We start from the raw sequence: 17,989 nt of genomic DNA on the forward strand, positions 1-17,989 counted from the left end.
AGAAGTAAAACGATTAAAAACTTCTAACAGAAGTAAAATAATTTAAAAGTCTAATAAAACAGCTATAAAAACGGCAGTAAAAGGCTATAAAAGGCTATAAAAGGTTTGTAATCCGGAGGGTTCACGAAGGAGAAGTTGTTACAGCCGCCATCTCTTTTGGCATAATTTTGGCCACAACTTTATTTAAATACAAAACCGTGAGTGGTTGTTTAGGCATTGGTTAAGACTATCTGTCCCCCCACCTGGGGACAGAACTGACTTCCGGGCACCACCGAAAGCAAGTGCGGGAAAACAAGTCGGGGAGAAATGGAGCTGAGTCACAGACCCTCAATTCTCACCCGCATGCTCCCGGAAGGCTTGCCGGCCCTAGTCCCATTCCAGGGATTGGACGAAAAGATGGCAAGCCCCAGGATTCCTTTAACGGAATTCCCTTTCCGCAGCAACCATGGAGGGGCAGGCACAGCCTATCCTAACCCCTCCTCCACCAATTTATAACCAATGCCTAACCGCAGCCTTACAAGTTGTGACGATTTGCTACGCAGTAGGCAAAAACCAAATGGCCCGGCCAATCAGCCAGATGGACAAAATTCCTACCAGGCCCCTGCCCCAACGTCAGACGACCCCATGACAGGCATAGCAAGGTCAATGCAACAACCCCTTACTCAAGGGCGGGTGGGCGGGTGATCCGTTGCACGCAGCAAAGAGAAAGCTCCAGGCTGCGTGCAGAGTGTTTAAACATTTTACCCCTCCCACCAAAATTGCAACATAACTTTTACCCCAGCAACCCAGTGAACCAGTCGCTGCCCCAGGCCATCTTTAGAGACCCTGCCTGGTAACAGAGGGGTGGCTCGGCAGACCCCACCGCAACACGTGCTCTCCATGAAGGAGAACACGCTTTGGAGGGAAAACGGTGAGGTGCTGGGATGGCAGAAGGTGATTGGTTGAAGAACGAACAGCTAAGATGCCATATATTTCCTGCATAGAATGTGTCACAATTGAAATGCTGTTGGAAGCTCTTTCAACTGTCCAGTAATGCAGTACTGAAAAAGTTTGACTGATTTGGAATTTGGTCTGAGCCTCTGTACCTGAACTCCCAATGGTAATTTCACCCCAATACCTTATATATTAGATACCATATTACACCTAGGAACTGAAATCAAAATAACAGGCTCAGACATTAGCACACGTTAAGCACCTGATATGTAGATTAAAATTCATTCAGCCATACTTCAGAGGGGAGGGAATTCCACAACTGGGAAGCTTACTGTAAAAAATAGAGGAAAATAACTAATGAGAATTATTACTGAATTCTGGTATGTGAATGGGAAGGCAATAATTCTGTTTGAAACTTATTATAATGACTAGCAGAAACTTGAATGAATGACACTGTATGTCCTCAGGTGACATACAAACTCATGGAACTTACTCATGAGTTTCAAGCATTTGACTTCTAGCCAATATCAAAGCAATTATAAAATTAGCCTTTCTATCATTCTGCCTTACTTTGCGGCTTTAGGAATGGCATCTTTCCTGTTCACAGGTAAGGTTCCTAGCATGATATATTCTCAGAGTGCTTGGGATGTTTTATTTTTCACCAGCCAGATGATATCTATGAATACTTCATATTTCTGGAAGCCAAAAAAACTATTTGGAATTTATTTTGGCTTTCTTTTCACAAAAGCTGGGGAGGTTGACTTCTTATGGCACTGCATGAGATCTCTCTTGCAGATTGCCTGTGATTGTAATCCAGAAATGTAGATACTTTATTTGCTAAATGTGTTTTTATCTGACATTGCAGCTGGATTCAAACCACAAGGAAAAAATCAAATTGAAATTAAGAGACACATTACCCTTGAAGGGAGTGGGTTATAATTCAGTTACAATATTTTGGCATTCCGTCTATATAGCTTCAATCTAAGAAACATTTTTAGGAGAAAATGGAGGGCAGTTTACCTGCTGTAGAGCAGTTTACTTCTTTGTTTCTTGCAGCAGTGTCAAAGATAACCTTCCTACAGGGAGTACAGTTCATTACAAGCAAACAGTAGTACCTCTGGTTAAGAACTTAATTTGTTCCGGAGGTCCGTTCTAAACCTGAAACTGTTCTTGACCTGAGGTACCACTTTAGCTAATGGGGCCTCCCGTTGCCACCGCATGATTTCTGATCTCATCCTGAAGCAAAGTTCTTAACCTGAGGTGCTATTTCTGGGTTAGTGGAGTCTGTAACCTGAAGTGTCTGTAACCTGAAGCGTCTGTAATCCAAGGTACCACTGTACTTACATTCTTGCTTTCCTTTAAAATTCTGCTAGCCCAAATTTCGGAGAAAGCAAAATTTATTAGTGCAGTATTGAATTAGAATAATAATATTTTTAAAATGAGGAAAAGAAATCCTGAAATGATGGAGTAGTCTTAGCTTCTGGAGGACAAAAAATCTAGATGGAGCTGTCCTGTGCTGAACTAATTGGAGCTTTAAGGATGATCTGAACACACAAACACACACACACTTTTAGGTACACAAAATGGTGCTGTTTTAGGTGGGAAAAGTGTTACAGTGCTTGCTAGGGATGTGGCACAGTACCAGTAAGAGTCCCTGTCTCTGGCAAAAGAGAACCTACAGAGACTTGACAGAGGCTGAGAGATGGAGTAGAGAATTACACAATCCTGACAATTTTATTTATTACTCTGAACTGCTTGAGAAAAAATGGCAGGATATGTGTGAGAAGGAGGGAGGGAGAGAGGGCGGTAGAGTGAAGTGGTCCTGTGCTACAGTTGTCCCACAAGGAAAGGGTTTTGGCAGAAATGAAACATGGAACACATGCAAGGAGATACAGGCAGTTAAGCAGCCTTCCTCTATCCACAGGAAACATTTTGTCAGGAAATGCCCATAACTGACAATGGCCACACTTTCCAACAGAGAACTAAGTCACAAAGAACATTTTTGATGAAAAGGCTTAAATTAAATTTATTTATTTTTTAAAATGCACCTGTTGGTGCACACTATTCAGAGATAAGTAAGAATACCTTTCACATATTGGTTTTTGTTTTATCTGCTCACTTTGGTGTTCAGCCTTGTGGAATGAATATGAGCTCTTCCACATAGGTTTTGCTGCAGGTACCCCTAACAGAGCAGCAATGTACACCTTAGTGAGCAGACATAAAAACCTTGGTTTCATAGAATCTCAGCTGTCACACATCAACCTGCTATAGATTAACCCACACAAGCCCAGTGTAAATAGGTACAATTCCTGCAGACCAGATAATATCAGGTGACTCAAGGAATTGCTCCCAAATGCCTAAGTTGTTGGATGTGAATATAAAAGGTTCTCCCGTACAGTAAATTAAATTCTAAAACTTGATTTAGTTTGTATTAACTCTTTCTTTGTGGATGGAAGGGCTTCAGTTTAGATCTTAATGACCTTAATGTTCAATGACCTAACATTCCTTCCTGGTGTTTAAGAGAAGGTGGAGTGTGAATAGATGTACCTTTAAACTATGTTAATTGGTCACAGGGTGCAATATTTTTAAGCATTATGGGTAAAATGTTACGGGTAAAATCCAGTTTTATAAAATGAAGGGAATTTTGCCACTAATTCCAATTCAATGTGGAAATAACATCACCTGTATTTCAATAATACATTTTAAGATATCTTAAGGCAGCCCTGTTCAGGGAAGTTTTTAATATGTAACGCTGTACTGTTTTTAACACTTGATTGGGAGCCGCCCAGAGTGGCTGGGGAAACTCAGCCAGGTGGGCGGGGTATAAATAATAAATTATTATTATTATTATTATTATTATTATTATTATTATTATTGGAAGCAATTGAATTCCAACTCCCATTAGCCCAGGATTTGCTGGCTGGGGCTGATGGGAATGGAGACCAACAACACCTGGAGGGCCAAAGGTTCTACAACCAATGCTGTAGTCTGTGGTGTTTGTTCATTCCCCTCAAACCTACAGTTTTAATGTAGTCTGGTAGCCATCCAGCTTCAAAAACCATATTCTTTTTAATTCTCTTACAGAGGGATATAGAATGAAGCAAAATGAAAGCACTGTAACAGAGTTCATCCTGGTAGGATTCATGGACCACCCTGACCTCCAAGTCCCGCTCTTCATCTTGTTCCTGGTTATCTATGTAGCCACAATAATAGGCAACCTTGGGATAATCATAGTAACCAGTGTGGATGCTCGGCTCCACACCCCAATGTACTTTTTCCTGAGAAACCTCTCCATTATCGATATTGGTTATTCAACTGCCATTGCCCCCAAGTTGCTGACAACCTTTGTGGCAGAGAAGACAGCCATTTCCTTCAAGGGATGCACAGTGCAATTCTTCTTCCTCGCTGTCTTCATAACCACAGAAGTTTGCCTTCTTGCTGTGATGGCGTACGATCGCTTCACAGCCATCTGCAACCCACTGCTCTATTTTGCTATTATGTCAATGAAGCATTGTACTATATTGGTGGTGGTTGCATATGCTTGTGGACTTACAAGTTCAATTCTCCAGACTTCTTTTATTTTTACTTTGTCCTTCTGCAGTTCAAATATCATTAATCATTTTTTCTGTGATGTTCCCCCAATACTCAAGTTGTCCTGTTCAGACACCCATGTCACTCACACTGTGCATTTTGTTTTATCCACTATAATAGCACTGACAACTTTTCTCATTGTTTTGGTCTCTTACATTGCTATTCTTTTTGCCATCCTGAGGATCAGCTCTGCCCAGGGCCGATACAAAGCCTTCTCCACTTGTGCTTCCCACTTGGTCACAGTCATTATCTTCTATGGGACCATCTTCTTCATGTATATACGGCCTGGCTCCAGTTTCCCAAAGGATCAGGACAAAATAGTTTCTGTGTTCTATACTCTTGGGATCTCCTTGCTCAATCCACTCATCTACAGCCTAAGGAACAAAGATGTGAAAGATGCTTTTGGTAGGACGGCAGAGAAGGTGATATTTTTCAAGTAAAAATAGTAAAAGCATGACCTTTTCTTAAGGCTAAAGAAAGATATTAAAAGGCTTTGTTTTTCAACTCCCAGTCCCCATCATATGTTAGAGGGCAAATAATGATATCTAACACGATGACCACCTCATCATGCTACCATGTAGAAGGAAGCTATAGTGCCTTCTGCAATGATAAATATGAAAGAGGATTCTCTTAGTTAAGCCACTGAAATAAATAAGATTGTATCTGAATATCTTTCCTGAATAAATAGGTGGAATCACAATGGAAGTATAAGACCATTTGGCAAACACCCTGTTTAAACAGATGGGGTAAGTGTGGGGATTCACTCTCCAGTTCTGCCCCATCTAATATTTTTCCACTCCCAGTTCCCATCATAAGTTAGAGGGCAAATTTGTGCAAAGAGGAACGTGCTCCATGTGTGTTTGCACTCCTCGCATAATTTAGAAACTTCATGGTCATGGTTCTAAATAACTCAGCAGCATCTGGAAAGCCACAAGTTCCCAAGGAATGGTCCTGGCACAAGTATGATTGAGATGCACACATAAGACAATGTATTATATGGTAATAATGTAGGTGTCAAAACCAGTTGTGTCGTAGTATTCCAATTAAAGTTCCAACATAGATCTATATAAAGTATTATGATTTTGTGGATTTTAATTGTCCAGTTCAGATGCTGATCTTGTACATGCAAAGTTTCGTGGTTTTGCCCAAATGTAAATCTTGTTAACTTGCTTTCATTGAACTGCATTTTCCATTTTTATGTCCAGTTTTGAAGAAGTCATTTTAGAACACCGCACAATCCCTTCTTGGAATACTAGTAGAACACTTGGCTACCCTGGGGAGAACCCTAAGGTACCTCTCATTTCTAGCTTGCTCGAGAGGCTATATAAAATGAGCTGTCCTTGAAGCCCTTCATTCACTGAATGCTGACCCATCAGAAAGGGGTAGAGTAGCCATGTGTTTTCCTTGGCATGCTGCTACCTGAGTAATCAGTGATAGGCACAGATAAGCAAAATCCTGGCTTCAGTGTGTGAAAAATGAGGGTGGTATTGCCCAACAAGGAGAGAGAAGGATGTATTCTGTTCATGCCCAAGAAAAAAATGCTTTTTGGACATCTCTGCTAAATGAAATATAAAATATGATGTGATGATATGATATGATATGATATGATATGATATGATATGATATATGATATCCAGTAGTGGTGCTTTTTGGTTACATAAAATGGTATGTCCTGTTAGTTTACAGGAAAAATGTAACCATTAGAGGAAAATCAACACCTTGTGATGGATACTTGGATCATGAATACTTGGGAGAATGTTCACATAATAAAATTGGTGAATATGATAAGAGTAATGACCGCTCCCCACATAAAACGGGGGGCGCCCTTTGCGTGGACACGCGCAGCCCCTGGATCTGGAGCGGCTCCATCAGCATAGGCTTGGCTTTGCCTTCCCTCAGGTGGGATACCTGGAGGTCTCCGCCTACCCCAGTCAGTTGTCCAATCCCACCTGGGGGAAGCGTTGCCAAGGAGATCAGGCCAGGTGGGGGAGGGATTACCTGCCCACACAATAGAGGGAGGATCTTACCTGGGAATCCTTACTTGGCTCCAGAGCTTCTCCCACCCTACCCACCCTCAGTTAATGCCTTATTTTGCAGGTTAACTTTTCTTCACAGGTTTTGCAGTTTAACTTTTCTTACAGATATGCGGGCGCTGCTACGTTAAGGTCGCTCTCAAAGGGCCGGAAAGGAATTTCCCTGCATTGGCAGGTTTCGCCTTTCCCGTAGCAAAACGTCACAACTTTGGCGGTATCAGGCCTTGGGCGGAATCCTTTTGTCCATCTTCCTCTTGCAGCGGCGATACCAGGATTCCCCGTTAAAGGGGTTTCTGAAGAGAGGCTTTGACCATACGCCGAAAGGTCATCATTGCTCTCCCCTGTGGCGGCGGCGTAACGGGGCGGCTATCTCTGCTTGAACATATGTTCTCCAGAGCCGGCCGATCCCCCACACAAACACTGGATAACCCTGATGCTCCCCAGGTCCCCGGCTGGGGACTGGGGAGGGAGAACGCCCAATGCCTGAGCCAAGGTCTACCCACATTTGAAATTTAATAAAGTTGTGGCCAATTTAATCCCATAGCACGTTGTCTTGAGTCGTTATTCCACATGACGTGGGGGGGGCCGCTCGGGACCTGGGGACTCCGCCTGTCCACGCAAAGGGAGGTACATAGGTAGATACTCATTTTGCTGAGACATGGTGCGCCTTTTACTGTGTGTTTGTGGAAAATTATACAGATAAATGTTGAAACAAAATATTGTGGGTATTTTATAAAAATGTTACATTTTCCTATCTACAGGCTGTTTTTATTGTATTTTTTACCTATTTTAAAAATAAGTTGAATCTGTTGTAATTACTTTTATATGTAATCATTTTTGAGCATAAAAATCTGAAAACAAGAGAAGCATAAAATAACACTTTATTAAGAATTGTCTCCAGCGTTAGTCAAGCCCACTAAAACTATTGAACATGACAAACTTAGGTCCTTTAAGTTCAATAAGTCTACGCAGAATCAAACTAAGTTTGATACAACCAAAACCAGGAGTTCTACCTGCACTAAAAACTTTGTGAAATAAAAAGGCATTAGCTCTTCACCTAAAGTTAAAAGAGATGGGGCCAAATGAAGCAACTAGAAAGAAGGTATTCTACAAATTGGGTGCTGCAGTAGAAAAATGGCCAGTCTTCCATCTGAACCAATCATCTTTTTGAACATAGTGGAACACATTGTAAAGCCTCTTGAAATTGAGCACAATCAGGGAACAGGATTGTATGGAAGAAGGCTGCCCTTCAAATATGTTTCTTTGAAACCCTTTAGCACTTTACAGTTAGGAAAGGACAAAGTAAGCAACATCTATTCTGCCATCTTGTTTGGAATTATCTTTTCAAAGTAAACAAAGTAGCTAATGGCCCATGAAGATGTCACACTTTGGGGAGGGAGGGGAATTAGCCGCCACCTTCATACCATATGTTTTAAACATTATGATACTACTTTAAACAGTTATGGAATTTTCCAAAGAATTTGGGGAGGTATAATTTATTGTTCAGGGAAGTTTTTAATATGTAACGCTGTACTGTTTTTAACACTTGATTGGGAGTCACCCGAGTGGCTGGGGAAACTCAGCCAGATGGGCGGGGTATAAATAATAAATTATTATTATTATTATTATTATTATTATTATTATTATTAATTAAGGGTGCTGAGAGTTCTTAGAAGACCCCCATTCGTTCCCCAGAGCTACAGTTCCCAGTGATATCAATAGGAAGTGGCTTCTCACCCTACTTCCTCTCCTCCCAAAGGTGCACCCGCCAGGACTCCTTTTGGAGCCGTGTAGTGGAGAGTGACATTATCTGTCCTGAATCTTTCACCATTAAGCTTCATTGGATGTTCACAAGTTCTAGTGTAAGGAGAGGGGGCGTGTTTCATCTATTCACTTTCTCTATGCCATGCATACTTTTATAAACATATTTATATGTATTTATTTGTATTTATTTATTTATTTATTTTCTATACCACCCTTCATCTGAGGATCACAAGGAGGTTTACAGTCTAAAAACACAGAAATACACAACAGGTAACAAACCATCTATCATATCCCCTCTTATTCACCTTTCCTCTAAACTACAATGCCTCCTCCAATTTAAAATGGGTGTGCCTTTGCCACATCCCAGCTCCCCTGGAAAGGAGGCTACACTTGGTTTTGCCTGTGGGAGAAGTAAAGGGGTTGACCATGGGGCAGTTTGGCCAATGCAGAAGAGCAGTCAGCCAGGCCATTTATTTGCCTCCTTCTCACCAGACTTACCTGTATACTTTTGCTGCACCCTCCCTCCCTATTCAGTATGGGACATTTTGGTTAGCTGCCCTTTGAAGGGGCTGTGTAGGAAATATTTTGGGGGGGGGGAGCCAATGTCACATAGGCAAGAGTGAAAGCTGACCACAAAACTGGTAAGAAATAGTTAAGGGGGAACCTAACGACTGAATATTAAAGCGAGAAACAACCCCAGATGAGGTACAATGAGGATTCTGATTCCTACAGGGATCAATAGATTAAGTTGCATTTCAGGGTCTGTAGCTGCGTGTCGAGGTCCCCAAGCCACCCCCCAAATAACTCACAACGCACACTTAATTTTTGTTTAAGGTTTTTGGCATTTATTTATTTATTTACGGCTATTAGCCCATAAAGTATGTACAAACATAAAAGCACAGAGGCATAAAGACCGATATATTCGGCACCAGAAGGTGAACACCATGATGCAGGGGTGGGTCATTGAGCAGAGCCAAATAACAGCTTGGGGCCCGGAGAGCTCCAAGGGACGGATCCCAGAAAAAGGAAAACTGAAGACGAGATCCGACATGCACTCTCTTCAAAACTGTCCGATTAGTTTTTGATGTTGTTGTTTTTGGTGGTTTTTGTGTGTGAGATAACCGCATTCAGGAATCTCGCCACCTGCAGAGTTACAGAAGGATCTGTATCCTGCAAAAGTAGTGCGGCATGTGACTCAGCAGGCCTGCCAACCAAGCGCAGTAAAGCAGGACCCAGGAATTTAGTCCTGGCTATGCTATGTAGGGGACAGTTGAACATTATATGTGGGAGAGAATCAACAGTTTTCCCGTCACACACGCATAGCGGAGACACCAAACCCTTGGAAAATCTGTGGCTCAGCAGGTTCGATGGAAGGACATTGAACCTTGCACGAATAAATGCAAGTCGGTGTGGTACAGATGAAAGAGATGACATGTATGATGGAAGGCCAAGTGGTGGGGTTATTCCGTGATACCTGGGGGAGCAGACACCCCCACCCCCGGCGAGGTTGTGTTGATTTTCAATGTCTGCTAATCTTTGCTCAATAAGTCTTTTGGCTGAGCGTAAGTTCATCTTTAAGGAGTCCGCTGGGGAAATTCCGATGCTCAGAAGTTTGGCATGGATTTTTCCTACCCACGGATTGACAAAGTTGTCCCGCCAGAGGCACTGAAAAAGGTAATGGTCGGGAAGCCTATGCCAGCTGGACAGCCAATAACCAAAGACTCGCTTCCAGATGACAGTCTCCAATGATGCAATCCTTAACTCCAGACGTATGGCTGCGTTGCTCACACACATGGGGAGTTTCAGGAGGCGACGGAGAAACTGATTCTGCAATGTCCCCAACGATGTTAAATTGGACCCTGGGGCCCAGAGCGGGGCAGCATAACAGAGGGTGGAAACCACTTTTGCATGGTACACCTTCAATGCAGAAGGGATGTGGGAGGCTCCGTCGGCCGCAAAAAATTGGAGTAGAGTATAAAGTATTGTTTTCCCTTTGTTTAGTAAATACTGTATCTGTGGCTTCCAGCTTAGGTTGTAGTGAAAAAAGACTCCCAGGTATTTAAATTTGAAAACCTGTTCTAATTGGACTCCATCTAACTTCCAGCTGTAAGTTTTCCGAGACCTGGTAAAGACCAGGACTTTAGATTTCCCATGATTAATTGTCAGATGGTTGAGTTTGCAATAAGCCGCAAAAATCTTTAGAGCTCTGCATAAACCGACTCTAGAGTAGGAAAGGATCGCTGCATCGTCGGCATATAGGAGCAGAGGGCAGCGAAAATCAGCTAGGCGGGGGGCATGAATGTTGGCTTGAGACTCATTCAGAAAGAGCTTCATATCGCTAATAAACAAGTTGAAGAGGAGTGGGGCCAAAATGCAGCCTTGGCGCACACCTCTATTTATTGGGACCTCGTTGGATAGGTTTCCCGCCGGTGTGAGTCTCACTCTAGCCGACGACCCATGGTGTAATTGGGTTATAAGCCATAACAGCCTTCTATCTATGCCCCATCTCTCTAATTTCTTCCATAGACAGTTTCTTGGGATACTGTCGAAGGCGGCCTTTAGGTCTATGAAAGCGACACATAGGCGCCCCCGACTCGGGGCAGAATATTTTCTGGCAAGATGATACATGATTACCATATGGTCAGTGGTCGAATAATTGTTCCTAAAGCCCGCTTGCTCGTGGCCAATCAAATTTGAGTCGTTTGCCCAATGGGACAGCTTAGACAGCAAAAATTTTGCATAGATTTTCCCGATGATAGACAAAAGGCTGATGTTCCGATAGTTCTCCGGGTCAGCAGGGGGACCCTTTTTATGGACTGGCACGATCACGGCCTCCTTCCATGACCTAGGGATAAGCCCCGTAGAATTAATTGCATCAAAGACTTTGGCCAGGATTTCAGCCCACCACCTCGGTTGCGCAACAATAGCCTCAGCAGGGACTAGATCCGGCCCGGGGGCTTTGCCCATTTTCAGATCTAATATCAATTCCATTATCAGGTCTGGGTCGGTAGAGGGCCACAAAGGTAGATGGTCGGCTCGGAATTCAGTGGATGAGTTGGATTCCTCTGCCAAGGAGAAATATTTACTCAAGAATTGTTCCCATGTGGGCGCAGGGATAATCGTCAGTGGGTACTTCCTTCCTCTTTTGTTTATCAAAGCCCAAAATTCCTGTGGTCTGCGGGATCTAGAGGCCGCAGTCAAGGCTCGCCAACGCTTTAGATACCACTCACGTTTGGCCAGCTTTAAAGTCTGTTTGTATGCTCTTTTGGCTTGTAAATAGGAGGATGGTAGAGCCTGGGCATTAGAGTTTTTGTATTCATTATAGATGGAACGAAGAAGGGATCTTGCTTGTCTGCAAGAGGTGTTAAACCAAGGGGCCCCAGCACTGCAATGCGCTACTTTCGCCTTTTGAGGAGGTGATGTAAAAAAAAGTGGTAAGGTTTGTTGTAAGAAGGTTAAAAAGTTTCAAAACCGAATTGGAATCTTGTAAATCAGTAGTTATTTGAGGTAGATAGGCAGTGATTTCCCTATGGAAAAAATCCTGGTATTTTTGGGCCACAGCCTCCGACCATTTGATCCCTCTTATTTTGGTCGCTGATGAGGTTTCCAGAGGGACTGAGTGTTTATAGTCCTTCTGGTACCGGAACAATGACAAAGTGGTCACTATTGGGAGGTGATCACTGAAATGTTGGTTTTCAACTTGGAAGGAAAGTACATTGACGGCCAAATTTGCGGAGATCAAGAAGTAATCGATAACACTGTTAGATGCTGGTCCCAGGTGAGTGAACTCCCCCGGTATATCGGGGGGGGAGGTGCCGTTCAAGAATACTAGATTCAGGCGAATGGCCATTTGGTAAAGGGTCACTCCAGCTTTGTTTACTCTGTTGTCCTTTGAAGTTCTAATTCTAGCATGTTCCAAGTCAAAGTTGTCCAAACATGGGGGAGTCCACCATTTGGACTTGGTTAGTAGGTCCCAATTTGTGGCAATTCGAGCATTAAAGTCTCCCCCAATTAAGGAGTACGAGTTAGGGCATTTGGTATGACATGACAATAGGTGATTTTCAAATGATTCCCATCTCCAATCAAGATCAGGTGCTGAGCCTTCGGGGGGGAGATAAACATTAGTAATTAGTAATGAGGACTTCGCTTCTGCGATCAGTCCAGAAAGAGCAAAAGGCGGGGAAGCCCGTACCAGAGTGAATTTGGCGCGAAGTTGGAGTGAGATCCCAATCAAAAGACCCCCTTTGGGGCGACCACCTTTCAAGGAAGGGGAGGCCGGAAGTGTTAGAAGATCAAAGCCGTCTATGGTAATCTCTTCCTCATCCCATGTTTCTTGGAATAGGATGATGTTAAATGAATTTATGTACTTCCTGAATTCGGGGTCTGATTTTTTGGTTCTCCAACCAGCAATGTTCCAGCTAAGTATTGATAATGTCGGGTCCTTGTGCTGTCCCGGTAATTGTCACTTTGAGTTGTTTAATGGGTTCTTGGAGGTAGAACGAGGACCCATAAGGAAATCAGTAATTTTAGTTTGTGCGGATAAAGTCTTCTTCTGTGTTGATTGAATCCGTGATTTGATCACATTAACAGGCAGGAAGGGCTTTGCCGGGGAGGGAGAATTAGGCAAAGTTGGTGAGGTCGGATGCTGTTCATTGAGGTGAGTAGTAGCAAGTCTTTGATGGGCTATACTAGTAGATCCGTCAGAGTTATCAGTCTTAACCAGGGTAGCGCTAAGAGGTGTTCCAGTCATCACTTGTAGTTGCTGCGCAGCTGGAGAAGAATTATCACGCAGATGTATAGAAAGACGTGAACGTGGGGATGGTACATGCATAATCATTTCCTGGTGATCTTCAGACAGGGTAGATTCTAGCTCAGGCATTGAGGCAAAGGAATCATCAACTTCCATATTTTGATTGGACATAAGGTCTAAGACGGGAGTATTGAGTTTATCGACTTCCTCCACGGTAGAATGGTGCTGTTGGAGCTGTTGGTCAACAGGTGATTGCTGATTCAGATCAGTAGGGGGTAACAAAGTAGCAGGTTGAGAGATTATCAGGGCATTTAATGGAGACGCCTTGTGGGACGTGGAGTGCCTGCTCTCCTCTCTCATCGGCATAGAGGGGTCCCCTTGCGATAGGAGTCTTTGTTTGAGTAGATCCAATCTATCGAGAATAGCCTGCTGTTCTTCTGAAGGGAGTTTTCCATAAGAGAAGAGAAGATTTCTCTCTTCAGGGATATTCCAGTCTCCGCTTGCAATTGGATCATTCCTCAGTGTAGCTAGATGGGCACTTGAGGTCGCAGATGGAACAGGGGGTACCCGGCTAGGTGTTTTCCCCTTTATTATAGGAACAGAAGGAGGAAACGAGCGTTCATTGCCGGTTAAGATGTTGGCAAAAAGAGGTTTAACACTCGTGTCCTTAAAGACTCTTGTTGTTACAATCTCCCAGGGTGCCAGCCGATCTTTCTGTCTTGCAAGGAGATGTGGGATCCTTGCAGACTGGAAGGAGAGCATAAATTTCCTTGGCCAGGGCGTGGCAATTAGGGGTACTACAGATATAAGATCTATCTGGAAAAAAGGAATATTTAACAAATCACGTAGGTACCCTTTAGCCATCCTCAGGTTATTCCACCTAAGTCTGGGGGCGTCACGGGAAAAAATGGCTAGACATATTTTATTAGGTTGAAAAATCAAGGATTGCCTATTCCTTTGGGGCAGTGGCGGCCTGCATCTTGAGCTCTTAAGGTGAGATTTCTGGTCAGGTTGTCTCTTTAAGGCACTTACAAGCTGCACAGGAGATTGATGCAAATTAGATAGCTCAGTTGAGGAAGGTAGATGAGCCAGAAGGGCCCGTGAAAGTTTATTCAATGACAAAGAAATCCCCTCCAATTCCTTGAAAATGAAGCTTAAAGTCCTGATTACCAGTTGTATTTGATCAGGTACTAATTCATGGGCAGTTTGCCCTAATGCGTCCCGTTTCAATGACGGAGGTGTAATTAGGGTGTCAGGGAGGAGGGCTTCCCTATGGCTTCCATCCCCCGCTGGATCAGCTAGCTTTTCCGGCTCTCCTTGATCATACAGAGGCCAAAAGCGGTTGTATGTTTCGACCGCAGAAACAATTACTTGCTCTGTTTTGCTGTTATTGTTAGTAGATGGTGGGGGAGATTCAAGCTTCGACTGCTTTACTCTTGGAGGTGAGCAACCTTTCTCAGCAGATCTTGGTCGCTTGCCATGACCCATTTGTCGCTGTCTCACTAACTACGGAGGTTCAAAGTAGAGATAAACGGAGATAAAAGAGAGAACTTATCTTTTATGGGCGCAACTCCTCTGCTACTCCTCCTCCACTTCTCAACATAACCCAGTCTTCAAGGCGGCGTTACTAATCAGCGGCAGGCTTTCTCAGCAGAGGGTTTGAATATCCTTGTTAATACGTATATTGGCCCCAACAGGCCAACCGTAGAAGTAAAACGATTAAAAACTTCTAACAGAAGTAAAATAATTTAAAAGTCTAATAAAACAGCTATAAAAACGGCAGTAAAAGGCTATAAAAGGCTATAAAAGGTTTGTAATCCGGAGGGTTCACGAAGGAGAAGTTGTTACAGCCGCCATCTCTTTTGGCATAATTTTGGCCACAACTTTATTTAAATACAAAACCGTGAGTGGTTGTTTAGGCATTGGTTAAGACTATCTGTCCCCCCACCTGGGGACAGAACTGACTTCCGGGCACCACCGAAAGCAAGTGCGGGAAAACAAGTCGGGGAGAAATGGAGCTGAGTCACAGACCCTCAATTCTCACCCGCATGCTCCCCGAAGGCTTGCCGGCCCTAGTCCCATTCCAGGGATTGGACGAAAAGATGGCAAGCCCCAGGATTCCTTTAACGGAATTCCCTTTCCGCAGCAACCATGGAGGGGCAGGCACAGCCTATCCTAACCCCTCCTCCACCAATTTATAACCAATGCCTAACTGCAGCCTTACAAGTTGTGACGATTTGCTACGCAGTAGGCAAAAACCAAATGGCCCGGCCAATCAGCCAGATGGACAAAATTCCTACCAGGCCCCTGCCCCAACGTCAGACGACCCCATGACAGGCATAGCAAGGTCAATGCAACAACCCCTTACTCAAGGGCGGGTGGGCGGGTGATCCGTTGCACGCAGCAAAGAGAAAGCTCCAGGCTGCGTGCAGAGTGTTTAAACATTTTACCCCTCCCACCAAAATTGCAACATAACTTTTACCCCAGCAACCCAGTGAACCAGTCGCTGCCCCAGGCCATCTTTAGAGACCCTGCCTGGTAACAGAGGGGTGGCTCGGCAGACCCCACCGCAACACGTGCTCTCCATGAAGGAGAACACGCTTTGGAGGGAAAACGGTGAGGTGCTGGGATGGCAGAAGGTGATTGGTTGAAGAACGAACAGCTAAGATGCCATATATTTCCTGCATAGAATGTGTCACAATTGAAATGCTGTTGGAAGCAATTTCAACTGTCCAGTAATGCAGTACTGAAAAAAGTTTGACTGATTTGGAATTTGGTCTGAGCCTCTGTACCTGAACTCCCAATGGTAATTTCACCCCAATACCTTATATATTAGATACCATATTACACCTAGGAACTGAAATCAAAATAACAGGCTCAGACATTAGCACACGTTAAGCACCTGATATGTAGATTAAAATTCATTCAGCCATACTTCAGAGGGGAGGGAATTCCACAACTGGGAAGCTTACTGTAAAAAATAGAGGAAAATAACTAATGAGAATTATTACTGAATTCTGGTATGTGAATGGGAAGGCAATAATTCTGTTTGAAACTTATTATAATGACTAGCAGAAACTTGAATGAATGACACTGTATGTCCTCAGGTGACATACAAACTCATGGAACTTACTCATGAGTTTCAAGCATTTGACTTCTAGCCAATATCAAAGCAATTATAAAATTAGCCTTTCTATCATACTGCCTTACTTTGCGGCTTTAGAAATGGCATCTTTCCTGTTCACAGGTAAGGTTCCTAGCATGATATATTCTCAGAGTGCTTGGGATGTTTTATTTTTCACCAGCCAGATGATATCTATGAATACTTCATATTTCTGGAAGCCAAAAAAACTATTTGGAATTTATTTTGGCTTTCTTTTCACAAAAGCTGGGGAGGTTGACTTCTTATGGCACTGCATGAGATCTCTCTTGCAGATTGCCTGTGATTGTAATCCAGAAATGTAGATACTTTATTTGCTAAATGTGTTTTTATCTGACATTGCAGCTGGATTCAAACCACAAGGAAAAAATCAAATTGAAATTAAGAGACACATTACCCTTGAAGGGAGTGGGTTATAATTCAGTTACAATATTTTGGCATTCCGTCTATATAGCCTCAATCTAAGAAACATTTTTAGGAGAAAATGGAGGGCAGTTTACCTGCTGTAGAGCAGTTTACTTCTTTGTTTCTTGCAGCAGTGTCAAAGATAACCTTCCTACAGGGAGTACAGTTCATTACAAGCAAACAGTAGTACCTCTGGTTAAGAACTTAATTTGTTCCGGAGGTCCGTTCTAAACCTGAAACTGTTCTTGACCTGAGGTACCACTTTAGCTAATGGGGCCTCCCGTTGCCACCGCATGATTTCTGATCTCATCCTGAAGCAAAGTTCTTAACCTGAGGTGCTATTTCTGGGTTAGTGGAGTCTGTAACCTGAAGTGTCTGTAACCTGAAGCGTCTGTAATCCAAGGTACCACTGTACTTACATTCTTGCTTTCCTTTAAAATTCTGCTAGCCCAAATTTCGGAGAGAGCAAAATTTATTAGTGCAGTATTGAATTAGAATAATAATATTTTTAAAATGAGGAAAAGAAATCCTGAAATGATGGAGTAGTCTTAGCTTCTGGAGGACAAAAAATCTAGATGGAGCTGTCCTGTGCTGAACTAATTGGAGCTTTAAGGATGATCTGAACACACAAACACACACACACTTTTAGGTACACAAAATGGTGCTGTTTTAGGTGGGAAAAGTGTTACAGTGCTTGCTAGGGATGTGGCACAGTACCAGTAAGAGTCCCTGTCTCTGGCAAAAGAGAACCTACAGAGACTTGACAGAGGCTGAGAGATGGAGTAGAGAATTACACAATCCTGACAATTTTATTTATTACTCTGAACTGCTTGAGAAAAAATGGCAGGATATGTGTGAGAAGGAGGGAGGGAGAGAGGGCGGTAGAGTGAAGTGGTCCTGTGCTACAGTTGTCCCACAAGGAAAGGGTTTTGGCAGAAATGAAACATGGAACACATGCAAGGAGATACAGGCAGTTAAGCAGCCTTCCTCTATCCACAGGAAACATTTTGTCAGGAAATGCCCATAACTGACAATGGCCACACTTTCCAACAGAGAACTAAGTCACAAAGAACATTTTTGATGAAAAGGCTTAAATTAAATTTATTTATTTTTTAAAATGCACCTGTTGGTGCACACTATTCAGAGATAAGTAAGAATACCTTTCACATATTGGTTTTTGTTTTATCTGCTCACTTTGGTGTTCAGCCTTGTGGAATGAATATGAGCTCTTCCACATAGGTTTTGCTGCAGGTACCCCTAACAGAGCAGCAATGTACACCTTAGTGAGCAGACATAAAAACCTTGGTTTCATAGAATCTCAGCTGTCACACATCAACCTGCTATAGATTAACC

The 17,989-nt window shown here is 43.1% G+C and overlaps 1 protein-coding gene across 1 annotated transcript; it reads left to right on the forward strand.

Annotated features, from left to right (window-relative positions):
- Window positions 1-4,028: 4,028 nt before the first annotated feature.
- Window positions 4,029-4,964, forward strand: LOC308471495 (olfactory receptor 5AR1-like; the record flags this gene model as incomplete). The annotated part of the gene is made up of 1 exon (XM_080995507.1): window positions 4,029-4,964. The coding sequence occupies one exon, from the start codon at window positions 4,029-4,031 to the stop codon at window positions 4,962-4,964; it is 936 nt and encodes a 311-aa protein (XP_080851633.1).
- Window positions 4,965-17,989: the final 13,025 nt, after the last annotated feature.

Source organism: Podarcis pityusensis, assembly GCF_964106645.2.
Source record: "Podarcis pityusensis genome assembly, chromosome: 1".
Taxonomy (NCBI): Eukaryota; Metazoa; Chordata; class Lepidosauria; order Squamata; family Lacertidae; genus Podarcis; species Podarcis pityusensis.